General features: G+C 36.0%; 1 protein-coding gene across 1 annotated transcript in view; it reads right to left on the bottom strand.

The window, feature by feature from the left end:
- The window catches only part of LOC104161413 (uncharacterized protein KIAA1109-like), a gene marked incomplete at both ends in the record, with an annotated part of 46,482 nt that overhangs the window by 13,195 nt on the left and 9,291 nt on the right, over positions 1-23,996 (bottom strand). The window contains 18 exons of the mRNA XM_009699848.1: positions 75-198; positions 1,482-1,612; positions 1,828-2,028; positions 2,542-2,768; positions 4,009-4,068; positions 4,644-4,842; positions 6,916-7,127; positions 7,650-7,818; positions 8,853-9,038; positions 9,350-9,447; positions 12,814-12,919; positions 14,300-14,544; positions 15,142-15,380; positions 15,533-15,739; positions 19,224-19,274; positions 20,980-21,073; positions 21,510-21,749; positions 23,043-23,749. Coding sequence (XP_009698150.1) covers positions 75-198; positions 1,482-1,612; positions 1,828-2,028; positions 2,542-2,768; positions 4,009-4,068; positions 4,644-4,842; positions 6,916-7,127; positions 7,650-7,818; positions 8,853-9,038; positions 9,350-9,447; positions 12,814-12,919; positions 14,300-14,544; positions 15,142-15,380; positions 15,533-15,739; positions 19,224-19,274; positions 20,980-21,073; positions 21,510-21,749; positions 23,043-23,749 — 3,496 coding nt within the window. The remainder of the gene's footprint in view (positions 1-74; positions 199-1,481; positions 1,613-1,827; positions 2,029-2,541; positions 2,769-4,008; positions 4,069-4,643; positions 4,843-6,915; positions 7,128-7,649; positions 7,819-8,852; positions 9,039-9,349; positions 9,448-12,813; positions 12,920-14,299; positions 14,545-15,141; positions 15,381-15,532; positions 15,740-19,223; positions 19,275-20,979; positions 21,074-21,509; positions 21,750-23,042; positions 23,750-23,996) is intronic.

Below are 23,996 nucleotides of genomic sequence, written 5' to 3'. Positions count from 1 at the left end.
TTTAATCAACAGGCAGAAAAGAAATATGCAACACAAGTGCTAACATATTTTTAAAGTAACTTAATACTGCTCACCCTCATGCTGGATCTACGTAGCTTTTTACGAACATCTCGGCGGATATCATTCACAGCCACCGACTCCAGTTGCTGATATCGCTGAATTTCTTGATTTATAGTTCCTTCACTTGCACCTAATTTTCTGTGGATAAATCATGGTTGAGTTATCTCACAAATAAGTGACATTATTTTCACCATTTCAAAATCTGTGTTGCAATGATGTTCTGCTTTCCCTGGGAATTATCCCATTTTGTCATTTTTTTTCAGTAGTTACTTATGACCAGTGTCAAATATAGCTGCAGAAGATGTTTCATGATACGACTTTTTGCCAGGAATAATATTTTGAGGGCTCTTTGATTTTAAAGTTTCTGTCTCCAAGTGACTTAGCAGAGCAGATAGAAGATGTAGGACAAACTATCATGCAAAAAGACCCCAAATCAACAGGATGAAGAAAAATCCTCCTGCTGTAACAGTCCAAAGCCCTGGCACGCCACTGACAGCCTTCTGTAGCAGATTACAGATTTTTAAAAATTATTTAGTGGTGTGTTTTTTCTGCAGAAGGTAAAGCAATTGCTATTTTGAAAGAATCACAGTTTACTAGGGCATTCATAAAATGAGAAAAGGCAGGCATAAAACATAATTTCGATTCTTGAACTCATATTGACGAAACATTTAACCTAAAATCCAAAGTTCAGATACAATTGCCCTCTGAATGGTGACAGCAATTTTATTCCAAGTACAAGCAGTAAAACATGTTGCTTCATTATTTAACACAAAATTACCAAGCTCTGTATTCCCATCCCAGACAGATCCATTTATAGTAATTAAGTCTGTCTTAGGGAAGGGAGGTGGGGGGAAGGCAAGCTCAACAAACCATGACTGCAAAAAATTATTAACAAAATTCATAAAAGAACTTCAGATGAAATTTATGAAGTTTGAAATAAAACTCCTATGCTGTACTTAAGAAAACCCTGAAGAAAGAATTAATTTTAAAATATCACCTACAAGATACAAAACATAGTCAATTTAAATATTTTTCTTCTTCTTCCAGTGAACAAGACTAAGGTTACAATTACAAAGTAATGTATTTTGTTAAAGTAATCATCATGATAATAAATCAAGATGAAACTATGATTTTGAATCAATAGCAAATTGATTATAATTAGCCATTCTAATGCAAAACCAGAAAGAACATAGACTAATTTGACACTTGGGAAAGAACTTGAGAAATTTGAGAGAGTACTTGCATATATAGTTTTTTCTCATGGAATCCAAAAGTACAATTTTTATTTTTAAGACAAGACAATGATTTCCACTTGACCATCACAATGCCACAAGATATGCGATAAGAACAGTGAAGAAAAAAAGCCAGCTGCAGTTTGTTATTCCCAAACTTTGTGCAAGTTAAAGTAAAACCCAACTTACTTTAAGTCATCAATGACTTTAGCTTGCTCATTGAGTTCTCTAATATCAACTAAACGTTTCACAAATTTTCTTCCTCGCTGTTCTCCAGTTTGGATACTAGAAGCTCCTTGCCGGCGGTGATCAACAATCTCCTATTTAAAAAAAAAATTAAAAAAATTTCTAATTAATGCCCTCATCAAAAATTGGATGTTACTATGATTTAACAATAGGCAAAGTGAATTTCACACCTTCAAATTTGGACTAGTGCATGCAAAAAATCAGTTTCGTCTCAAAAGGCAGCTGATTGGATTTTTTCCAGTGATCCAGACCCCATCATTCAGTTAGACACATTGTAACTACTACATACATGTCCCCATGAGCAGGATCTGCCTGCTTTCATGTGTGATCTGCTAGACTGAAGAGAATCACACTTCGCTGACCCCAATAGATATTCTACAGGAACAGAGTATCGATGGTTTGGGGGGCTCAAACCCAGTAGGTGATTTACAATCCGCTGCCCAAACGTTAGCTTGCGTGCATCTCCACATAATGAACCTCCACCTGATTTCTAAACAACAAACAGGAACATTAGTGTTTTGGGAAAACGTTTTCACTGTTGGCCGGTAAGAGACATTTAAGATAGCCATTAAAGAACATCTGTTAATATGTTTTTATGTGAAACAAAAAAGCAAGGTCAGCAGTATATTGGGTAGAAGTACCAAAAAAGAATTTTTTGTAATTTGCTCATGTTAGTAACTTACTTTCCTGCTACAAAAAAAAAAATCTATCTACAGCTACAGCTTTTCCAATTCAGGTACCTGAAGTTAGGTATTGTGTCTCCATATTTTCAGATCCAGATTGGTATTTCCACGTAACACCAGTAGAAATATGATCTGTGATGCCTTTGAAATATGGAGTTAGAAAACTAACACACAAACTTTTTTGATTTGCAACAAGAGTTATATGAGCTGTAAGGAGTAGCATGCTGGACAACTCAAGACTAAGATCTTTCCATTTGACTGAAGACTTTGTCATGCCTTTTCGAATTAGTAGCACTTATTTCGGTTGTTGATTCACTTACTGCATGTATAGTGGGAGACATAGTGTCAACTTCATCCTCATCTGAAAGGTCAGCTATGTTTACAGAGTTGAGGTCAGCAATATCATCAATATCTTCTTCTCCTGTCAATGTTGTGAGTGTGTTGCCTAAAGCATTCAGTCTTTTCCCAATGTTTGGATCCATGTGGACATCAATACCACACATCTTCCATAACACATTCAGTGTCCAGGTTCCAGCACTACTACTTTCTGTATTAAAAAAAAAAGTTTAACCAGTTTTTACATTTTTAAAAAATGCCCCACGCTGAGTTATGTATTAGTCAACAGTGTTTATCGGTTACAAAGAACAAACTTTTCTGCCCACTCTGATAAAAATACATTCCACAACTGAAAATGCTCGCTGGAAGTACTTCACAGCTACCAAGTTAGTATTTCATGAACAAGTGATGTACACACACAAACCTAATGAAAATACATTCCCTTCAGCCAAGCTGATGACCAGGAAAGAGCATCTCAAACTTCAGCTCTTACAACTGCAGCCAAGTGTACTATTCCAGAACAGGATTTTTAACAGCAAGAAACCTAAAGGATGTCTATCTGCATGTAAAAATGCTGACCTATTTACTGTTTCAAGTCTTGAATAATGATGCTGGAAAATGTTCTTATATGTGTAATGTGCCTGCTGAATACCCTGTCTTCCCAGAATTTTTATGAGTGCCACCTTTCAGCATCAAAATACAGAACTTGCTTTAAGCAGAACTACAGAAGATACTGGTTTTCCTTCTAAATAGATTCATCCTGGTTTTCACCATTCACAATTCCATGCGAGGTAAATTTTTAGTAGTTGCAGCATGTGTTTCATTTTTATGTCTCCTCAGCACAAAAAAACCAAGCTAGGGACAATGAGCAAAACTACAGGGACAGGAGACACCAAAGATGCGACGTTTGGGCAAAGAGATGAGAAGCAGCAAGCAGCAGGTATGATGACCAAAGACAGAGATTGCAAGGTATTTTGGGGGCCTCTGGACAACATCCAAACAACTCAGTAGGAGAGACTGGGAAGAGACGGAGTTTGGGAAGAATAAAAGCCATCCCTGGAAGAGGTGAGGGAGGAATGGGAGCTCAGGATGCAAAGTCTCAGCATTAGAAGGACTGGAAGACTTCGCAGTCTCTAGGACAGAAAGCAGTAGGACAACATTGCTGTTATAAAGGACTGTTGTCCAACCAAGGAACAAACACATACACACTGTGTGTTCTCCTGCAGGTAAAAACCTAAAACCAGTGTTGCTGATGAGATTCAAAACCTGGAACAGCTTGAAAAGATGGACCAGAGAAAAACATTGAGGAGTTTTACCAGGAAAACAAGATATTAAACAAAACAAAAAAACAAGCCACCAATTAAATTACATCACAATTAAGGGATTTATATTTCATATTTTTTGAATGCTTTATTTAGCTAGAACTTGATTTATTTCAGAAAGTGTATTACCTGCTGCAGCCTGTCCTGTTGTCCTAGAACATACTTCATACGTACCATCTGGCACAACACCTATATAAAGCATATGAAGCACATACAGTGATTAGGCAAAGTTGCTTTGGACCAGTCCTTCCAATCCCACCTCAGTCTCTTGCCCTCCGCAATTAAAGCATGAGTAATGTTGGATAGGAGGTTTAGTTTTAATTCCCATTGAATGACTTTTCTTATTTAGGAAAGTGAATCTACTTGGTAACATCCAAGTTTATATCAACTTAAAATTCCATATAAATTCTAGAATCTTCACCATAATGAAAGACACACATAAAAATAAAAATCAGCTATATTAAACTGTTAAAAACTTACTGGGATCTTATGAAATTATATAAAAGCAATGCATCCAACGCTTCCAACATCTCTCAGACAGAACTTAAATGCTTACAATGTGACATATAGCAACAAAGTTTATTAATAAAGGAAAACAAAGAAATACAATCTTTTAGATCCATCTTATTTTGCTTTCAAAAGGCCAAACTCTTTTCTTTATCTCTTTTTTGGAAAAGTTCAGCAGTTTTACAAGTCATGGGAAATGGTAAAAGTGGATTTATATCTGAAATACTATTGTCCAGTACGAAATCACACCCACTTACATGCATTCATGACTAGATCTCCTCTTATTTCAGGTTTCCAGTCATCCCAACTTGTCTCAAAGCCATCAGCAAAGCGGATACAGAAGTTTTTAAAGTGACCTTTGCTAACTAAAGACTCTGAGGAGCAGGCAGTGATTAACGTGCTTTCAATAGTCAGGACTAAAGCAGAGCCAGTGTCAAGATCTGCAGTGTGGTTAGACTGGAAAATAAAAACACAGAGAGAATTTACTGGTCATTCCAATGTCAAAGTGGTATTGTACATGCGTTAAATGATGTTTTCCTATTAGAAAACTGATCCCCTTCTTCTATCTCCTTGTATTTTTCCTTCTCTGCAGCAAGTTTCAAAAGCATCACACCTGTCCGTAGAATGTCTTGCATTGTTGTTTCTTAAATGCAACACCTATTTTGTAAATATATTAGGGCACCGGCAGTCAGGCTTATCTGGGAAAGGAAAGAAAACCCATGTTTGATCAAGGACTAGATGACCAAGGGCTATGAACCATATGACTCCACGACCACAGAACACAAGCCTAGGATTGATTCTTTTCTCGAAGAAGGGTTGCACATGAGTTGATTGAACAAGGATAAAAAATAGTTTTAATTTTTATGTGATTTTTTTGGTGCTTATTTTGATATCTACAATATTGCAAAGTCTTAAATACACAGATTGACTGATTATTTTCCAGTCCTTTGTATATGAAGGCCTATAATTTTGTTTACCTGCAAAAAAGCCTATATATTCCCTTTTATAAAGCTAGACTCCTTTTGATCCATCATAAGTATTGTAAACATGCTATTCTATATACAGCTTAAGACTTCATAAGACAGAATATATTTTTCATAATTTACTATTCATTTGTAACACCTAAGAGCATAAAACACCATCTGCTTTGTCCATAGCTGCCAGATAGAAGATTCACAATCAAAATGTTATGTCATTATGACTTCTAGGTTATTGGTGTCACTACTCCTTCACATTTCTATGTGTTATGACTATTTCCTTCTACATCATTAAAATGATTCACTCCTGTTCTGGAATTTTTCCCCATTAAGAAAACTCCCAGTTCAACATAGGAACAGTCTCTGAATCCAAGGTTTTCTCTCAAAGCCATCTAACATTATCTATCCTAATAATGCTCCACTGCTTTATGTATTTTTTAAACTGCTGTCAACTGGCAATGTAATATTTTCAATTTTATACTTAAGAGGTGCAAATCACACCTTCACCTTATATATGAAGAGACAGGCATAACTGCAGTCATTTCTAAGAAGGGAAGAACAGAGGGAATATAGGTCTGCACAGAATTGTTTTTTAACTGAGAATAAGCAGAGATTTTCAAGAAAGCTAGGTCCACTGATTTAGGTATTTTCCTCTCTATCTGAAGAACAAAGAATATACAGAGCTAAATATCAAATTGGGGAATGTGTTGGATTGTGTTGCATTGGTTGTCAAGAAACTCAGCAAACTGCACAGCCAACAAAGGAGGAGCTGCATGGCCACAAAGCATTACCCTGGGAATGCGGTACTGAGCCATTCATAATTAAACTTAAAGATATTCCAGAAACATCATGCAGTGCATATTCACTTACAAAACAAGTTGTATTAACACACTGCACAATGCAGTGTATAAGAATTACTTTAATACAGAAACTAGTTAACTGCACAATATAGAATACATCATCCTGTGTAACATATTAGACTTATCCTGTACTACAGTGATATACTTTTTGTCAATGACTGCATTTTAAATTTCTTTAACCCAGTCTGAGTTCCTAAATAAAAGTAACTGTTTAAAAAACATATATCTATATATCTCAAATAGTTATTCATACTCTCATTCCTTGTTTTAATTAAGCAAACGAGTTGGAACATCACATTAAATCCAACACTTTTCAGAGTTTTTCTATCTATAATCATATGAAAAATAAAGGATTAATTGGATTTTGTGATGGAAGTTTTCAAGAAAGTATGTTCCATCTGAAACATTTCCAAGGACTTTCCAAAGTGCTGAGCTCATATGTGGTGTAAACAAGAATCCATTATGTTTCCCCAAAACATGCACACCAATTGAAACATGCATAACCTAGTTCTATAAATGAGAACACCATTTCTATTACAAGCAATGTCACTAGTGCAATTATCAGCATCCTATGACTTTTGCGTTGATGTGATGAAAAAACTACATTTACAGACATAAAAGCTACGTACCACATACAAATGGATATTTCTAAAGACTACTAATAGTCACGTTGCTTCAGACATTTTGATTACCTGAGGTGTGTTCGTGATGGGCAGGCAAATTCCCAAGTCATTGACAGTCAGCTGAAGAAAGAGGGTCCCAAAAGCCTGTGCAGAGGTTTGTTGGATTCCAGGCAGCATATCTACTACCTCTTTTGTGGCCATATGAATATCTTTATGTAAAGCCATTCTCTGTTCATTCCAGTTGTCATACGCAGCCTTGTAGTTCAGCCAAAATAGCACAGCTTTATGAAAAAAACAGAAACGTTTATTTGAAATCAAGACATTAAAAAAAAAAAATTTTAAAATGCACATTCACTAAAGTTCTTTTAATTTTTATGGTTTCTCCACTACTTTAAGAGAGTGGATGCCCAACAATGGACACACACACATATTTAGGATGTAGCGAAGAGGCTCATGCTGCAAAGGACAGGATGGACAAAGCCAATCATTTAGCATTGAAGTTAACAAGTTAAAATACAGAAAGCAATGCTGTTCTCAGCATTATTCATTTGTGAAGACTTACAAAAGCAGCTTCCTCCAAACCATCTGAAAACTAATCACCTCAGCAAAAGGAATTTTTGCCATTAGGAATTATTAACCTGTTGGCATGCAGTAGATCTCCTAATTTCTCAGCTACCTAACATTTTGATTTAACATGAAATATATTAAATCTTAAATAATCAAGCCTCTTTGGAAAAAAAAATATATATATATATAGCTTCCTCAGTACGAAGACAAATTTGCAGCAATTGTCTCTTCAATACCTCTATCAAAGGCCACAGGCTGAGCAAAAACAATTGGTCTGTTCAAAGTAATGAGCACAGCTTCTCTATCTGATGACCCGCTAATTTCTTCTCGGAGAGCATTTCTTAATCCAATTCTTGTCTTGAAATAGGCAACTTGATGAAAGTCTGAGCCAGCTTCTTCATAAACCTTAAAATGTTCAAAACATAGGAAGGGGAAGGAGTTTGCAGCAGGAAGGAGTTCAGGGATGGGGGGGGGGGGGGGGGCATAGAGAACAAACAAAACCTCAAATTACAGCATTTGACAAAATGTAAAATTACAACAAGAAGTAAAGATGTCTCCTTTCCGGTTTTTTCTCTTTTAGCCAAAGCTCCTTTGGGGATATTCAATTTTCTTACATTAAATTCTGATTGCAGTGTTATTTCCCTTATTTATCATAAAATGTTAACTAAAATAACTGTTTATATATCCAGATCCTCTATTGTGACAGTACATTTATAGGTTCTAAGATTTGTATTTGTTTGTTTCTAGGCATCACAAAACACTTTCATATCATAGAATTAGTGATTCTAGGTAACACTGGGTTTAAGAGTACAAGAGAAAAAACTGTCGAACTAAGACAAACTAGGTCAAAATGTAGGTCTAGCCAAGTTTGGATCTTGACTGATCTTATTATTTCATTCATGTACCCTAAAAATAATAGCAGTATCAACAAAAATTTTGAATTTGACTCAGTTAGCAAGGCCTGTTGCAAAGGGCTAATTAGTTCTAAGATATTAATAACATGGGGAGGGAAGCCCCCATACTTGACTCCTTCCATCTTTCATGCACGTACACTAGCCTTCATAATGAAGACTTGCTAATTCTTCTGAAAAGTCATCTTCTGAAAAGTCATCTTCAGTCCCTTCTTGACTCAAATGAGAAAATTTATTTTGAACAATTATGTAATATGCGTATTCAGGAAGTAAATTTCCACAACTGTGTGCTTCAGAATGCTTAAAGTTTTATTAAAAAAAAAGCTGAAAAAAACAACCAACAAGTTCAAAAAAAAAAAAACCCACCAACCAAAAACCAACACCCTCCCCAGCCTCCCTACATTTTACACTCACTCCATAGCCAGATCAGAAAAAAACTGGCAATGTAAGACAGCCTCTTGGCTTGGTTATGTATTTTTAAATCACACGCTATTAAGAACACCACATGCAAAGATGTTGAGTACTAACCTGATGTTTAACAATCTGTCCTAGTGCCAGATTTAAATCCACCTGGCATTTCCCAAACAGTTTGAGGTAGCTGCTACTTCCAGGCATTGCTTTGGTTTGCAACCTGTTTGAGAGTTCAAGTTCTATCAATCCAGTTTCAAATCTCACAGCTCGCATTGAGGGAGTTGTAGCTGTCACCTGAATTCCCTAAAGAATAAGGAAGGTACAAAGTTATTAGGATCTGGTTCATACACATAAAGAGACAGGGAAAAAAAAAAAAGAAAAAACCCAACCAAAAAACCCAATAGAAAACCCTTTTCACTGTGCAGCAAAAAAAGAGGATATAATTGTTTTTCAGAATGCAATGATGCTAAGCTATTTTAAAATAAGATTACAGGAACCAAACTCAAGGATTTTCTTCTTCATGCAGAGTATTCCTGATTCAATAAGCTTTGAAGGTAAAAAGCTGAAAGCCATTAATAGCATCTAGGACCACTGTTCTGTCAAGATAAGATTACCTTAAACTGTAGGCTCAATGAGTAAAGAAGAATTTTTGGTTTTTCTCCATCAGTTGTGCCATCATGTTCATTCCAAAGAGGTATTGGCTGCTCCCCTCCTGTACGCATTAAATGTACACATTCAGAGTTTTAACAAAGAAAACATTTTGTAACAAATAGATATTAAAAAGGTGACAATTAATTAAGCCTCATTTTAAACAGTGACTAGTTGAAGATTTATAAAAACAAATATAGGTTGAAGACGGAAGACATCAGTACAGATTCAGCTTGTTACATATAGTTCATAGCTCTCTAATAAGCAGAGGAAGACAGTCATGTTCCTCCCTCCTAGGAAACTCTCCACAGGAAGGCTCAAAGCCTGTATGGAGTAACACCTAGTTTTCAAAAAGATATTCTTTGTCTCCTGCACCAATGTATCTCCTAATTATCTGACAATAAAAATTAAACACTTGACCAAATGCTGTGCAAATTGCATGAAAAGAGGAATTGAAATTATATCGGTATTTTTCAATGCAGGAGGAAAGAGTATTCTGCGGTTATTTTATTTTTGTATTTACTTTCTCATCCTGGCACATTTCATCCCAAGTAACATATCCCCATAGGCTCTAACCTGAAGGAGCAATCCTGGTTTAAATTCTCCTTGAGATTTGATCTATATTCAATCTTAGCTTATAGTAAGGGCTTGCTGCTGGAAAAGGTTAAGCCATTAATTCTCTCCATATATGCCAATTCTTCTAATTACAGTTATTTGGTGGTAAAAATAGGCAGTTAAATAATGGATTACAAAAAAAACCCAAACTACAACAGTAAATTTTTATCACTTCATTTTGTATCTGGATGTTTTTCTTTTCCAAATAGCCTTAATCATCTCCACCTCTTTTTATTTTTTTCCTCCCCAAATATTCTTAACTAGGATCACATAAAACTACAATGGTAACATAAGGGTTCTGAGCAAGAGAACTAACTCATCTTTCATATATTGTCCACATGCATATTTAGGGGCTATTTTTGCAATGACATTTCTTCATGAAGTTTGTAAAGCATTTGCCGGTTAAAAAAAAAGAAACAAGAAAAGAGATATTACTTTTAAATAAAATTTCTCCATCTACCCTCTCACTTAAGGGAGCATAATTTTCTTGAATGAAACTACATTAGAAGTTGGATTTCAATCTTTATATAAACCAGTGCAAAAAGTCATACGAGTTTTAAAGCGGACACCAGGTGTCTTTAAATCAATGCTGCCCTCAACTTGCAGATGGCATTATTATGAACTGCTCTGTTCATTAACTAGCTTTTAATCTGTGAAACTTCACCATAAGTAATGGGTACTTACCCAGTTTTTATATAAGGATAATATGCAATCAATATTTTAGTTTCACTGAAACCATAATTAGAAAAACCACTTTAGTGTATTACACTAATTGGAATTTTCAAGCCATGTAAATTACTTTGCTGCAAATCAGAAGGACAAAAGCTATTTTCCACCCGCATTGTTCTGCATTCAGCACCCAGACCCATGTGCTGAATTACCACAACAGTTAAGGTAGCAGTCACATTTCAAAACCATCAGGCTGCTACTTGCAATACAAATTTATAGTCTGGAAAAGCAAAGAACCAGCAACGGCAATAAATTCCTCACATAAAAACATAGGAGAGATTGGACTCTAGAGACTGAGAAATGTTGTAAAACAAATCTAATATAGGTTTTCCATTTTACCACTTTATGCTCCTCTATAAAAATTGTTCTAATAGAATAATGACAGCTGTTGAAGGTTTATACTTCCCCTAAGCATTCTCTTTCTTACTACCCAATGCCAATATATTTTGCCTGGAACCAACATCATGGTGTTTAAAATTTGTTTCTTCTTATCCTTTAGGGATTCTCCCATTTTCCATTTTCTCCACTCCCTCTAACTCCCTTGAGGGCATGTCATCTGGACCTGCACATTTCTTTTATGTACATCTGTATGCAAGAATATATATACACACATGCACAGAGGTAGATGAAAGGAGTGTGTAGATGTACACAGAGACACTCTTTTCACTTAGTTACTACTCTCTAGTTTTTTTCGTCTTTCCTCATGATGTTTCCAACTATTAATGAATCTTTACACAAAAAATAGCTATATTTCTATAAATAGCCTTTTAGCATAAATCAAAAAGTGTTAAAAATAAACTACTTGACATTTCACCTGGTTTGAATATTTATTCACATTGGTCATCCTGTAACATTCTCTCCGAAACATACATCCTTCCTCCTCTCATTCATTTACTCTTTACCCCCATCTGCCAATTCCTATTTCGACCTAAAGAGCAACAACACACTTCTACAGTTCTTTAATTATTTGTTTTTCTGCTCTTCTCCTCATCCGTCATGTAACATCCACAGTAAATCATATTCCTGTATTTTTTTAAAAACTACCAAACAATAACTAATGTGTCAAACAAAGCTTCCAGTCTTTACATTTCCCCTCAGAGTAGTCACATATTATAAAAAAATAGTATAATTTTGTACTATTTTTTCCAGCGCATAGGGTGATAGAACTTCTTTGCTGAGTGAAACATCATTGCATGGCACAAGTTATTGGCTTTTTGGTCTGCTTTCAGTTCTTGAACACAGACCAAGTCTGTAACAGTAAGAACTAGAAAGTGAGCAGATCTGTTTTTAAATGCTGCACAAACTGATTCAGTCAGATAGACACGAGTTTTTTTTATGTAAAGAAATAAATGTTTTGTAATTTTGGCTGTCTACTCAAGCAGATGAACGTACAATTTGGTATGCAGTTTCCATTGCATACTGCAAAAGAGAGAGCACTAAGAGATTTTGCAACTGTTCTCTAATTCGGTTTTTAATGACAACACTATTTTTCCTTTGAAAATTTTTTGAGAACAGAAGCCAGCCTAAATGACAGAAACAAAACAGTCCAGTATTATGTAGTACACAGCATGATGCACAAAACAATCTAATGAATAACCAAATGCCTTTTTCATACAGTTCCAAAACATGTTATCTGCAAAGAATCGAAGAGCTAGGAATCAGGAGACACTAAATAATACCGATATTGACACTATTTTCCCCAGACACAGCTGTTTTACTTTAAAAGAATATGGTGACATTATTTTACAAAATGCAGTATCACAATCTGCAATTTAGAGGTGAACAAAGTGAATACAGAAAGTAACCCGGCCAAGCTCATGTCATAGACACAGAAGCTAGTGTCCAGAATGACAAGCTATCCTCCTTCCCAATAAAACGTCTTGTTTCTGATACAGCTACAAAAATTTCCAGTCTCTCTTACTACTTCAAACTCCAGCTCTGCTCCTTGCTTTTTGCTGCTGCTTGAAGTGCTAGATGTGAAATGATGATGTGTCTGTGAAACAAATAGCCGATCCCAAGAACTACATAATGTTGCCATCAAACAAAGTTTAAGGATCTTAAAGTTGGTTTTAAATGCTCTGCTTACCTGAAACCTTCTGTATGACTTCATTTACTTCCTTCATGAACACTTTTTGCACAAATACTAAATGATTTAAAAGGTCAGTTGTGAGATTATGTTCGAAGGAACCAACCTGCAGAAATATAAAATTTTAGAAAAAAAAACTTTAAAACAGTTACCATATCTATGTTTTCAAAACAATTATTTTTTAGTTTTCAGGCACATCTTTTCAAGTCCAATTATATTGTTATTGGTATAAAAAAAGAATATTAAATAGTTTTGTCTTGCAATTTTTCTGCTCCAAATGCCTATCAGAAAACTGAAGGACATACACTATTATATAAAAAAGTTTTTTCTCCTGCTTAAGTTCAGCTTAGACAATAAAATGCAGGACTTGATTAAGGTTCATGGAAGTATGTGAAATGCTACTTAATTCCAGATAGTAAATCATTATTAGAACAAAACAGAAATGAGCTGTCAACCTCTAAAAGTACATTATTCTAGTCACTACAGATGAACAAGTTTACTGAGATCTTAAATGGTAAACTACTTATGTGTCCAATCCAATCTTAAAGAATATTCCTAAAGAACTGAAATCTGCCTAAGATTGTTTAAATTTTCCATTAAAATTTTTTAAATAAAAATAAAATACAGATGTTTTCTATAACTACTTGGACTTGGCATTTGCCTTTGCTAAGCTACCCCTCTCTTTTGTTTTACATGCTGAACAAATTCAAAGACCCTAAGGCCTTTCTTTAGCCAGGAAATAACTCAAATGGGTTGAACAAAGAGCAGCACCTAATTAAACTTCTCCAATAAAGATGCAAACATCAGAAGTCTCAATTACAAACATGCTAGACTATTTTTCTGACTAAAGAAATAGTTAGTAGAAAAGTCCCATTTTTCTCCACCAGATAGGTTTCTTTTAAGCAGCATCAGTTTTCTCTCTGTGAAAAGTAACTGTGGAAATTGGCACACAAATAAAGTTTGTGAGTAGAACACTCTGTGTCGAACAGAAAATTTTATATAATTTACTAAGGTTATATATAGCGTCTCCTATCTATGGAGCTGTCTAATCATGAAAAAATAAAACAGTTATGAAACACTAAAATAATTTTTTAAATTTTTCAGTATTTCTTTTTGCAAAATATACACATTATGTGAATCATCAGCATAATATACTTTTGTCTACTTCACTGATGAGAAATATTGTCATTCCAAAAAAAGTTTCTAAACATATCTTCCTTATTTATTTGCACAAAAGAGCATATTCAAATTCCTCCGATATAATGGTCTTGACTGCTTAATATGTTCGCTGCTCATCAAATTAAGTACTGAGAAAGTTCTATTTCAGTGCCACGCAATTACAAATGCTATATTTGGATCAACCTGTAACCTGAGAGTTCTGGAGTAGGCATATTATTAATATAATATGAAGATGCACATACAGAAACTAGCAGAATGGAAACAACTCAACAAGTTATCAAAGATGACTACAGTCTTCAACACCTACTTCAGCCACACAGCGTAAGTAGTTCCCCTGCAGATAATAGCCTTGCTTAGCAGGTAGTTCATCTATGCTCCAAATTTGGTCTGAGTAAGTATCGTGTTCTTCCATGATATATTTGCCTGACATAGTGACAGGAGGAAGGTTGAGACTCGCTGAAGGAGGAATGGTCGACATATCAGTGGCAGAGACTTTTGAAGTGAAGCGCAATCTGTGACTTGGAAGCTCAAAATTAAATCTAGTTTGGGCACCTGTAAAAGGAAGACCAGGAAAGAAAAGCTATGAACTGGCCAAAGGATCTTTTTTTTATCCTTAAATTTAAAAACAATTTTGGAATTTAAAAGAAAAAAAAATATCTTTAAACTGTTATTGAAGTGCACAGACCTCCAGAGCTATAAATATCCACATAAATGATTCTGAGGTTTCTTAGTTTTTAAAGAAAATTAAGACTTCACTGTAATCAGATGGAGAAGGGAGTCATACAAACTACCTCATGTGTACTGAGGTCCTATAAGAGTATTCTCAGGTAGCCTTACGAATCTGAATTCAATTAATCAAGGATCATAAACTGATTTTAGTAGAGGTAAGCTTCCTGGGAGAAAGCTATATATGAATATATACATGTCTTCATCTGCTCTTGTATTCTGCCTCTGGCAATTGTGTAGAACAACAACAGCATAAATTTGCTATATGGCCCCATCTGATTGAAGTCCACATTAAAAAAAAGCTGATAGCAACACATTCAAAGCCCTAGCTATAATTCAACAGTAATATCAAGTCCTCTTGGATGCTTCCAGCAAGGCCAAACTAAAAGCCATAATGTTTTTAAAGTTTCAGAGAACTGTTACCTGTCATTCCGTGACTCCTCATTCTTCCCATCTTATATTCTGCCTTTAGAGAGGGCAAAAGCGCTGCTCCAATAGCTATACCATCTATCATGGCACTGAATTTAAGAACTATAGGCTTCTTTTCTAAGCCTTCTGGCAGCTGTGGAAATTCATTTGTTTCAACAGGTGTTTGATTAATACTTGTTGGAGTCTTTTCAGAGGGCAAAGGAGTCGCAACATCTTCTTTGGTAGGCTGGGGCCTAGTTACCAAGACAAAGATCAGAAAATACTTTTTGTTATTCTAACATGATATATGACTAGCCTGACTCTCCCACATACGTTCCAAGTAACACAAGCCCATAATTGGATGGCAACCAGTGACAGTTGGAAATGCCGTGCAAGCAGCACTTACGCAGTCGATGGTTGCCTGATGAGATCCGAAATCTGCTTGGAGAGCTGGTGAGAGCTGCGCACCATCATGCTGTGCAGTGTGGCAGGGTGCTGAGGAATGTTGATGCTGATGGCTCCAACTTTGACCACAGCAGCGTTGTTTGTTTTCAGCCCTCTCTGGGCACTATACAGGGCCTGGGATTTGGCAATACTGCATTTCACGACAGTTCTAACAGAAAAGGAAATAGGATTTATTTGCAAATCTTTTAAAACAGTTACAGTTTTAGGTTAAAATGGGTTTTTAAGTGTTAGCTGAATATTTAAGTATTCATATAAGTGATTTTGTTTATAAATTACATACACATTCCTTTTTCTTTCACTTTACACACACAGATGCACTACATGCCACAAACAACTACACTACATGTAAAGAGAACAAGTCATGCATTGCAAAAATATCTGTTAAATTGTTATTCTTGCATAATTTAAGATCATTTGAGTTTACACATACTAGGCTACACATACACAGACAAATTTTCACACATGGAAACAAGTAAGAGCCTTCCATTTCAGCTCCTTTTCAGGAAAATTCTTGAATCATCCTTTTCAGAAGAAGACTTAGTAAAATCTGATTTTAGCATCCGAAAAGGTCAATGGAGGAAATACTCACTTAGTAATAAATACATAGCAGTGATAAATGGGCTTGTGAATTAATATCAATGTTTAATTGACACAATAGTTACCCAAGATAAAAATACAACTGCACAAAGCTAACAGTTTCTGATGTCAAAATGAAATTTTGGCATATCAGAATTCACTAAGCTCCTCTTAAAAAGAGATACACGGGGTAACACATTAATGTTTCTCATCTAAAGTGAATTACTGGAGGGTTACTCAATGGAATTCTATTATGTAGCTAGCCCAGAATATTACAACCTCAAAGAGAAAGACATATAGTTGTGAAGATGCAGTACATTAGCTAAAATATCCGAAAAAAAGACTCTATAATAAATTGCCACATTCAGCGAAAGTTTGTCAATTACTGTATTTTAAGGAGCATAACTAAAATACTTTTTGTATCATGATTTAAATTGTTCTATAGACAATTTGGTTTCATGGTGAAAGCTACAATATTCCATGAATTCTGCTCCCTAAGTAATGTTTCTTCTGTGAAACCCTAACACAGGGCTCCTTATTCTGATGTTAAAATATCAGCTAGCCTGAAGCATCCTAGGTGTGGAAATATAAACAAACAAAAAAAAGATGACATCATCCTTCTGCTTATAATGAAGAAACGCACAGCACTGTAATGCAACCACAAGCCTATCAACAGCAGATGAATTTACTGAAGCACTAGGACCATTTTCAGTTTTTCGCAGCTACGCAAGAGCTACAAGCGACCTAAAGTGGTTATGGATTAATATTTTAGGGTAGACTACCAAGTAGAAATGATTTCAAAATATTTGAAGAATTTACACAAATATGAAGGAGGAAACAAATCTTAATTCCCAAGTATTTTCAGAAAAACATTATACAAATAAACATTACTTAAGTAAAAGGGCAGACTTCTTTTAATCCAGCTCTTTAAAAGAAAAACACATGATTATTTCTCTGTTGATGTTCGCTTATTTCCTACTCTCTTCCTGCTACCATTCTGACTGAACTATTGTGAAGTCAATCAAGAACACATTTTTTCCCCCCATCAATAAAACAAAAACACCACTACGTTAGCTATTCAAGCATCACAAGAACAACTTTCAACTTAAGGGAAGTTGCAAGATCTCCTCCCGTCCTGTACCAGACAGATGGTCTAGTCTTAACCTACCTTTGTGTAGAAGTTAAAAGTAAAAGTAGTTGGAGTTAAAGTCTGTACTGAACTTAACAATCAATTCCGAACATAGGAATTCATACCATTTTAAGCACTTCCTTAATTAAAAAAAAATTACACCAGTATAGCTGTCACAGGAGAATCAGATTTAGCAAGATTAACTGTGCTTCTCTGCTAAAGTATTTCCATATTTCACGCAACAAATGAATTTCACTGTCACTTGTCTGGTCTACCTAAAGCCTACTTCCATGCCAGAATGAAATGCAGAACAACTGTGCGCCTATACGTTTATTTGGAATGAGCACTGCACATTATATATCTGCAGTTTGCTTACCTACAGTCATATGCCTATAACAGATCTGGTTGAATATTATTAAAATCATTAATTGATATTTAAGTTATATACCAGTAATGCATTCAGAAGTAATTCTACGTTCTGCGATTCCATAAATACTTACTCTCCAGACAAACTTGTGAAAAAAGTCTTTGTCCCACTACAGAGCTGGCTACAAGGCCACCACTCAACCTAACAGATTTTTGGGAATGTTAGAAAAAGGGGGAAAAAACATCAGCAGGAGGCCTGTAACACACACAGGAACTACCACACTGAGCCCCATGAAAATTTGGGCAGTAGCTGATACTCAGGGCATAAGGTGATCCTTCCCCTAATTCCAGCCATCGGGGGTTTACTTTTTGAGCCAGAGGCTGTATTGTGTTCATGACTCACCATCAGACCTTTCCTACATGGATTTGTCCAGTCCTTTTAATCACATATACTTTTGTTGACCTCATCACATGGCAATGAATTCAACTGTTCAGTGACGCACTATGCAAAAAAGTACTTTCTTTTACTGGTTTAAGGGTGCTACCAGACAAAAAGGAACAAAAACCCATCTATTTTCTTTACATCACTTGCAGTTTTACATCACCTCTCCTTCCAGAGCTACCACCTATAAGGGCATTTTAAAGTTAATCCTGTATTATCACAACACTGAATATACACAAATGCTTTAACAAACAGCAGTTGTACTAAGTCCTTCTAAAAGATATGCACTAGTGGTCCAAAGTAGCAAAAGAAATTCATGCCGAGAGCGGGGGGGGGGGGAAGTGCCGAAATCACAGTTCTTGGCTACGTAACTTTTCTTGTCACTGTACTGCAGGGTCACTGTGTATCAGGGCTTCTAGGTTGCCAGTGTACCATTTCCCACCTTGACCGCTACTCCAGTGATACTCCCTGGGCTTTAGCATCACGAAGTAAGCAAGCAACTAGAATAAAAACAGTGCATCTTTTGTGAGAGAAAAGACCTACGCTCACACACACAGATCTGGGGGACCTGAAGAGGGTCACCTTCATTAGCAGTAGATCCACAGGCATAGTTTTAAGGAAAACATTTTGTGTTAGCATAACCTGGTCAGCACGCCTAGCAATTAAACCCAGCACAGAGGTAAAGACAGACAAAAGGAATAGTCCTATTCATGTTGAAATTGCAACAGGTACTACCACTTCAAGCACAGCAGTTCCTTACCAAGTTCGATGCAAATCTAACCTGCCCCTTTACATTTATCAGCATTATTTCACCTCATTAAAATAAGCATAGAAGCAGATCTAAAGAACTTAACAGCCAGTGAAACCATTCTAGCATTACAGTAGTGACCGTATAGTGTCATAGCTGCCCCTAAAGCTACATTGTTAACATTTACAAGGGCTTTTTTTGACAGATATTTAGCAGGCTACATTAAAAGCTTATCTAGGTAATATTAGATGTTAAACTAAAATGTATTCAGGCAACATCTACCTACACAATCACACACAGTAGGAATGCAGCCGTTAGCTACACAACACAGAGTTAATTGCAAGACTATTAAACATAATAATATGACATACAGAAACTCTTGTTTGGCTGTGCTTGTAGGAGATGTAGGAAAATCCTCCAGTCTACAGATGAAGATTGAAGAGAAAGCAAGAAAAACAAAAACAAAGCAAATAAAGAATAAACATTCATGCAAAATTAGTCAGTTAATTACTTGTAACCCACAATATGACACTTACTTTCAAATTTACCAAGTTGAAGGTTTTGGTTTTGTTAGGGTTTGTTGTTTGCTGTTGTTGTTGTTGCTAAAGTTTTATCATCATTTCCCCCCTTTCCTTTTGTACCCTCTCTATATGGAAGCTCAGTAAGATTATGACGTAAAACAGGCATGAAGAACCTCAGTCGCCTTCAGAAGCCCTACGTGCCTGTCAGATTAAAACTTTGATTTATCCCTCTGAAACATGCTTATCAGAAGCAATTTGGCTGGGGACATTAATAAAATTCTATATGTTTTAAGTTCTATATAGCATCTTCCAAACTGAACAGGAATTAAAAGGAGAGAGAGGCTCAAGTCACATTATTTAGCCCCTTTTCGACAGCATTAATATTCTAAAAGCAGATCACATACTGAGGGTTACCCAGCTAACACTCAAACCGTGTGAGGGTGATCTACATTACAAAGAGTTGTAGTTCAACTGTTGTTTTGCAACTCAAACAGAAAAAAGTTCAGCTAGAAGTAAAGAAAAATAACGCATGCTCTTTTTGAGTTTGTGAACCTGGCAAAAAAGCCAAAACAACAATATGGATGCTGAGCAAGTAATTCAAGATGTTCATGCACAAAAAGTGATTCTCCCCCCGCACCACCCCCCAAGTTGTGTCAATTATATAAAGGGTGGAGAACAGATATTAGAACTGTACAAATAGCACAAGGAATCATGCATCATGAGAGTTCAAAAAGATATCTATTAAAGAAACAATACAGATCTTGAATAAGAATAACCAGCATCAGTGAGTTAAATACTCCCTAAAATCTTCTATGGTTTAGTGGAACCTATAAGCTTCAAAAAGCAATTAGAATCATAAAAGAAACAATGCAGACAATGTGATAAAGTTTCTATGCGTACACCACATCAAATAAAATCAGTGCAGAAAGCTCTAATTACACGAAATTTAATTTCTTTCTTTCTACAAGAGGATCTGTCACCTACAATTTTTCAGTCAGGTCACTTACCCATTTACACTGTGATCCTACAATCAGTTCTGAACTTACTAACACCTTTTACCAGAAATAGAAAGGAACAGGAGTATTCATATTCATGTAACTATGTCTAAGGCTTGTGCAATTGGGTGCCCTAGGCTGAAAGCTATTAACACGTTCACCGAATTCCTTCTCAGCTTACTGAGATATGCCTTTCATAGGGTCACTTACCCATTTACACTGTGATCCTACAATCAGTTCTGAACTTACTAACACCTTTTACCAGAAATAGAAAGGAACAGGAGTATTCATATTCATGTAACTATGTCTAAGGCTTGTGCAATTGGGTGCCCTAGGCTGAAAGCTATTAACACGTTCTCAGCTTACTCAGATATGTCTTTCATAGAAAAGCCTCCTTTTCTATGGCATATACAGTTAGCTTTGCCAGTCAAACTCAAGCCCAATTCTGCAACAGCTGCATGGTTGACACCAAACTCTCTGATTTCATGGATTCTACATAAAGACCTATCATCAATGCTTTCTCTGTATTAAACTACACAGCTTTACTGTCACACAACTGATATCACTTCTATGCACTTGAACGATTTTAAATTGTCAGGCTTCATACTTACTGGATATTTGGGGTAATTCCCTCCAGCAGGACAATATTGACACCTCCTATGTGAGCAGTGGCACATGTCTCGGTCATCTTTTGATGTAGTACATCTTTAAGAAAAAAAGATACTTAACAGTATTTCATTCGGTAAAATACTTCCAGGTATGCCTACTACTTTCAAAAATATAGTAGTAGGAAAATAATTGAAAAATTACAGTTTCAGTAGTCATATTAAGTAATATCAAATTTAAATTGTGACACGAAAGCTTTTGAAAATGAAAAGAGTGATTGTCTTCTAAAAGAATCTCCTTCGTGGCATTTTCTGAAAATCTTGCATCCTTTTAAAATCCTTCAGCATCCTAGTAACAGTTTTTAAGAGAACCTATTGAATGTTATTATGCTATCCACACACAGATATAATGTACGTCTGTTTACAAACAAAACATATTACACATGCACATACATACCATTGGTATAGATACGCACACAAACACAAACATGTAAAGCTGCCACTGAATTTACAGAGTACATTTTAGCTTACCCCACCTTTCATTTTTTCTTTTAGGGTAAAACTGCCATGGATTCTCTTCAGTTCGGATTCCATCGTTAGACCGCCGATGTCCGCTTCCAGGTGGGTTCGGTTCACCATGCCTATGCCAAAGACTATGAGTGTCACATGCTGTGGCTCCGAAGTCACCAGGCTGCGCTTCCTCTGCGCGTCTCTGCCGTTATCCTGTTCATTCTCAAACACCACTCTACAAGCAGGTTCGGTTGGGCTTCGAACACCTACAAAAGTACAAAGGAGTTATTTAAGGATACTGGACAAGAAATCCTTGGCATATCTGATTTATATTTGTATTTGAAACCAAGGATCATGTAATCTTGCACATCAAGCGAACTCTTTACGCAAATTATCTGTGCCTCGCTTATTCCACTCTAATAACATTGCAACTGAACCAAATCCAAGACACAATGGGGACAATAATGAGTGATGTGATTTCATTATTATTCAGAGATATATTCTTATGTTATATAAAAATTCATATTTATGTGATTTTATTGTTATACGATAAAAATGGTCTGACACTTTCCAATTGTCCTGTTTCTTTTTCGATCATTTCACAGCCAAAGGTTCTTCTAATTTAGTTTTGGATGAGCAAGTTTTCCTTTTCAACACTCAGAGCATAAAAACAATGTAAAAAAATTTACATTTTGTGCAGATACCATAGCTGTGGATATGATATTCTGGGCATGAAAGATACTGCCCTCGGTTTAACAGAAGCTCTCATATGACACTTTCTCAGTTTTTCATTCTTTAGTTGAAAGAAATCCCAAGAAAATACACCTAACTAGTAACTAATACAATCCCCTGCATATTTACAGCAACTTAAGTTCAGCTCTCAAATTTACTCTGCTAGGCTAAAATACATTGGAAATAGAGCAATGATCACCCCAGATTCTCAAAGCTTTGGGTGAAATTATGGCCCAACCAGCTGTAATCTTTGCTGGACTTTACCAAAATCAGTATTTCACCTTTTCTTATCTCAAAGCTAGGTTCACAGATTATTGTTTCACTCAGTTATTCCCAGGGCAGAAATTATCTCCCTGAGGATCACCTATGTATGCGCTTACACATTTTCACAGAATGATAATATACAGCAGTTCCATTAGTCACTTGAAAACAAAATAGCACATAGGGAAGTCCAAACTCAATTCACTCTGTACACAATTAACCGGAAAAGTTAACACAGTCCCATACCCAGTGCAAGTTCAGATTAACAGAGCTGCACAAGAATAACAAGGGACTGAATTTAAAACCAAGCAATTAACACATATTTGACTAAGTCTAGGATCGAAAGAATCAAAGTATATTATAAAGCCAAGAAAAAATTTTTTTTCTTTTGTACACCACCTTCATGAACCAATTACAAGCTCCCCCCAATCTTCACCACTTGCCCCTCTGATTCAAGTTAGATGGGGTGGGCAACTTTCAAAGACCGCCTTGTGACCAACCTTTAGAAGAACACCCTTGAGCAAAAGCACGCACTCTCAATTATTTGGATTCATGAACTAGTTTACCTGTTGGCCCGAAAGTTTCAGAAGACTTTTCTAAAATCCCGGTTGGATCAGAAATGAGTGAATAGAAGTTCAATAGTTTATACATATTTTGCCAGCACTCAGCAGAAGGTTCGCTCTGTTCCGACACGGTAATAGAGTCAGAGTCATCCATATGAATAGTCATGTGGTCAACTACATCTTTTGAACCTTTCCTAGACACTTTAGAAGTTCGTCTTTCAGACCTCCCCAAGGAATTCTTGTTTCGAGACTCTTTTTTATTGTTCTCGTTGTTTGTTCGTTTGTTCTTGGTGTTGTTCACTCTGTTACCTCCATTAAGACTTCCTCGAGAGCTTCGGCTGAAATCAGAAGAGCGGAAGTCTCTGTGTTTGCGGGTTTTAAAAGTAGGTGTCGGAGAGGCTGATCCAGCTGTGTATCTGCTAAGTTTGATGTCCGTCTGCGTGGCTTTGATATCATCAATCATCGTACTGAACTGATGAATGAGACGAACCAGTGCCATATCTACGTGCTGGCTTATGGACTGGCAAGAAATTGTAAAATTGCAGTGAAAAGTATTATAATAACGTTTATTCAAGTCATGAAAAGAAAGGGCATTGGTGGAGTTATGAGGTGTGCACATGGATTTCTCCATTACAACAGCACTAATACTGAAAGTTTCTAACATCAAAGCTGGTTTGAATTCAAGAGGAGGAAGATTGACAGCTCCTTGCCTAAGGAAAGAAAAGGTAGAAGTTACTACTTTGTTATTTTTTATGGAAGTCAAATACTCTTTTTTTACACAGTGGTACATCTAATTTACTGAATCCAATCTTAATTTCCCTTAGGATATCACCTTCTTACCCTAGTTCTAAATACAAAAGATGAACTTTTATGCTTTCATACTGCGTTCTACTAACGTAGTAATCATTCAGTTCTATGTAAACATAGTTTGGCGTGCAACCTTTCCATCATAACCTA

The sequence above is a fragment of the Cariama cristata genome, unplaced genomic scaffold, assembly GCF_000690535.1.
Source record: "Cariama cristata isolate BGI_N322 unplaced genomic scaffold, ASM69053v1 scaffold435, whole genome shotgun sequence".
NCBI lineage: Eukaryota > Metazoa > Chordata > Aves > Cariamiformes > Cariamidae > Cariama > Cariama cristata.
Note: the sequence above shows the minus strand (reverse complement) of the source record. Positions and strands in the feature narration are given on the sequence as shown.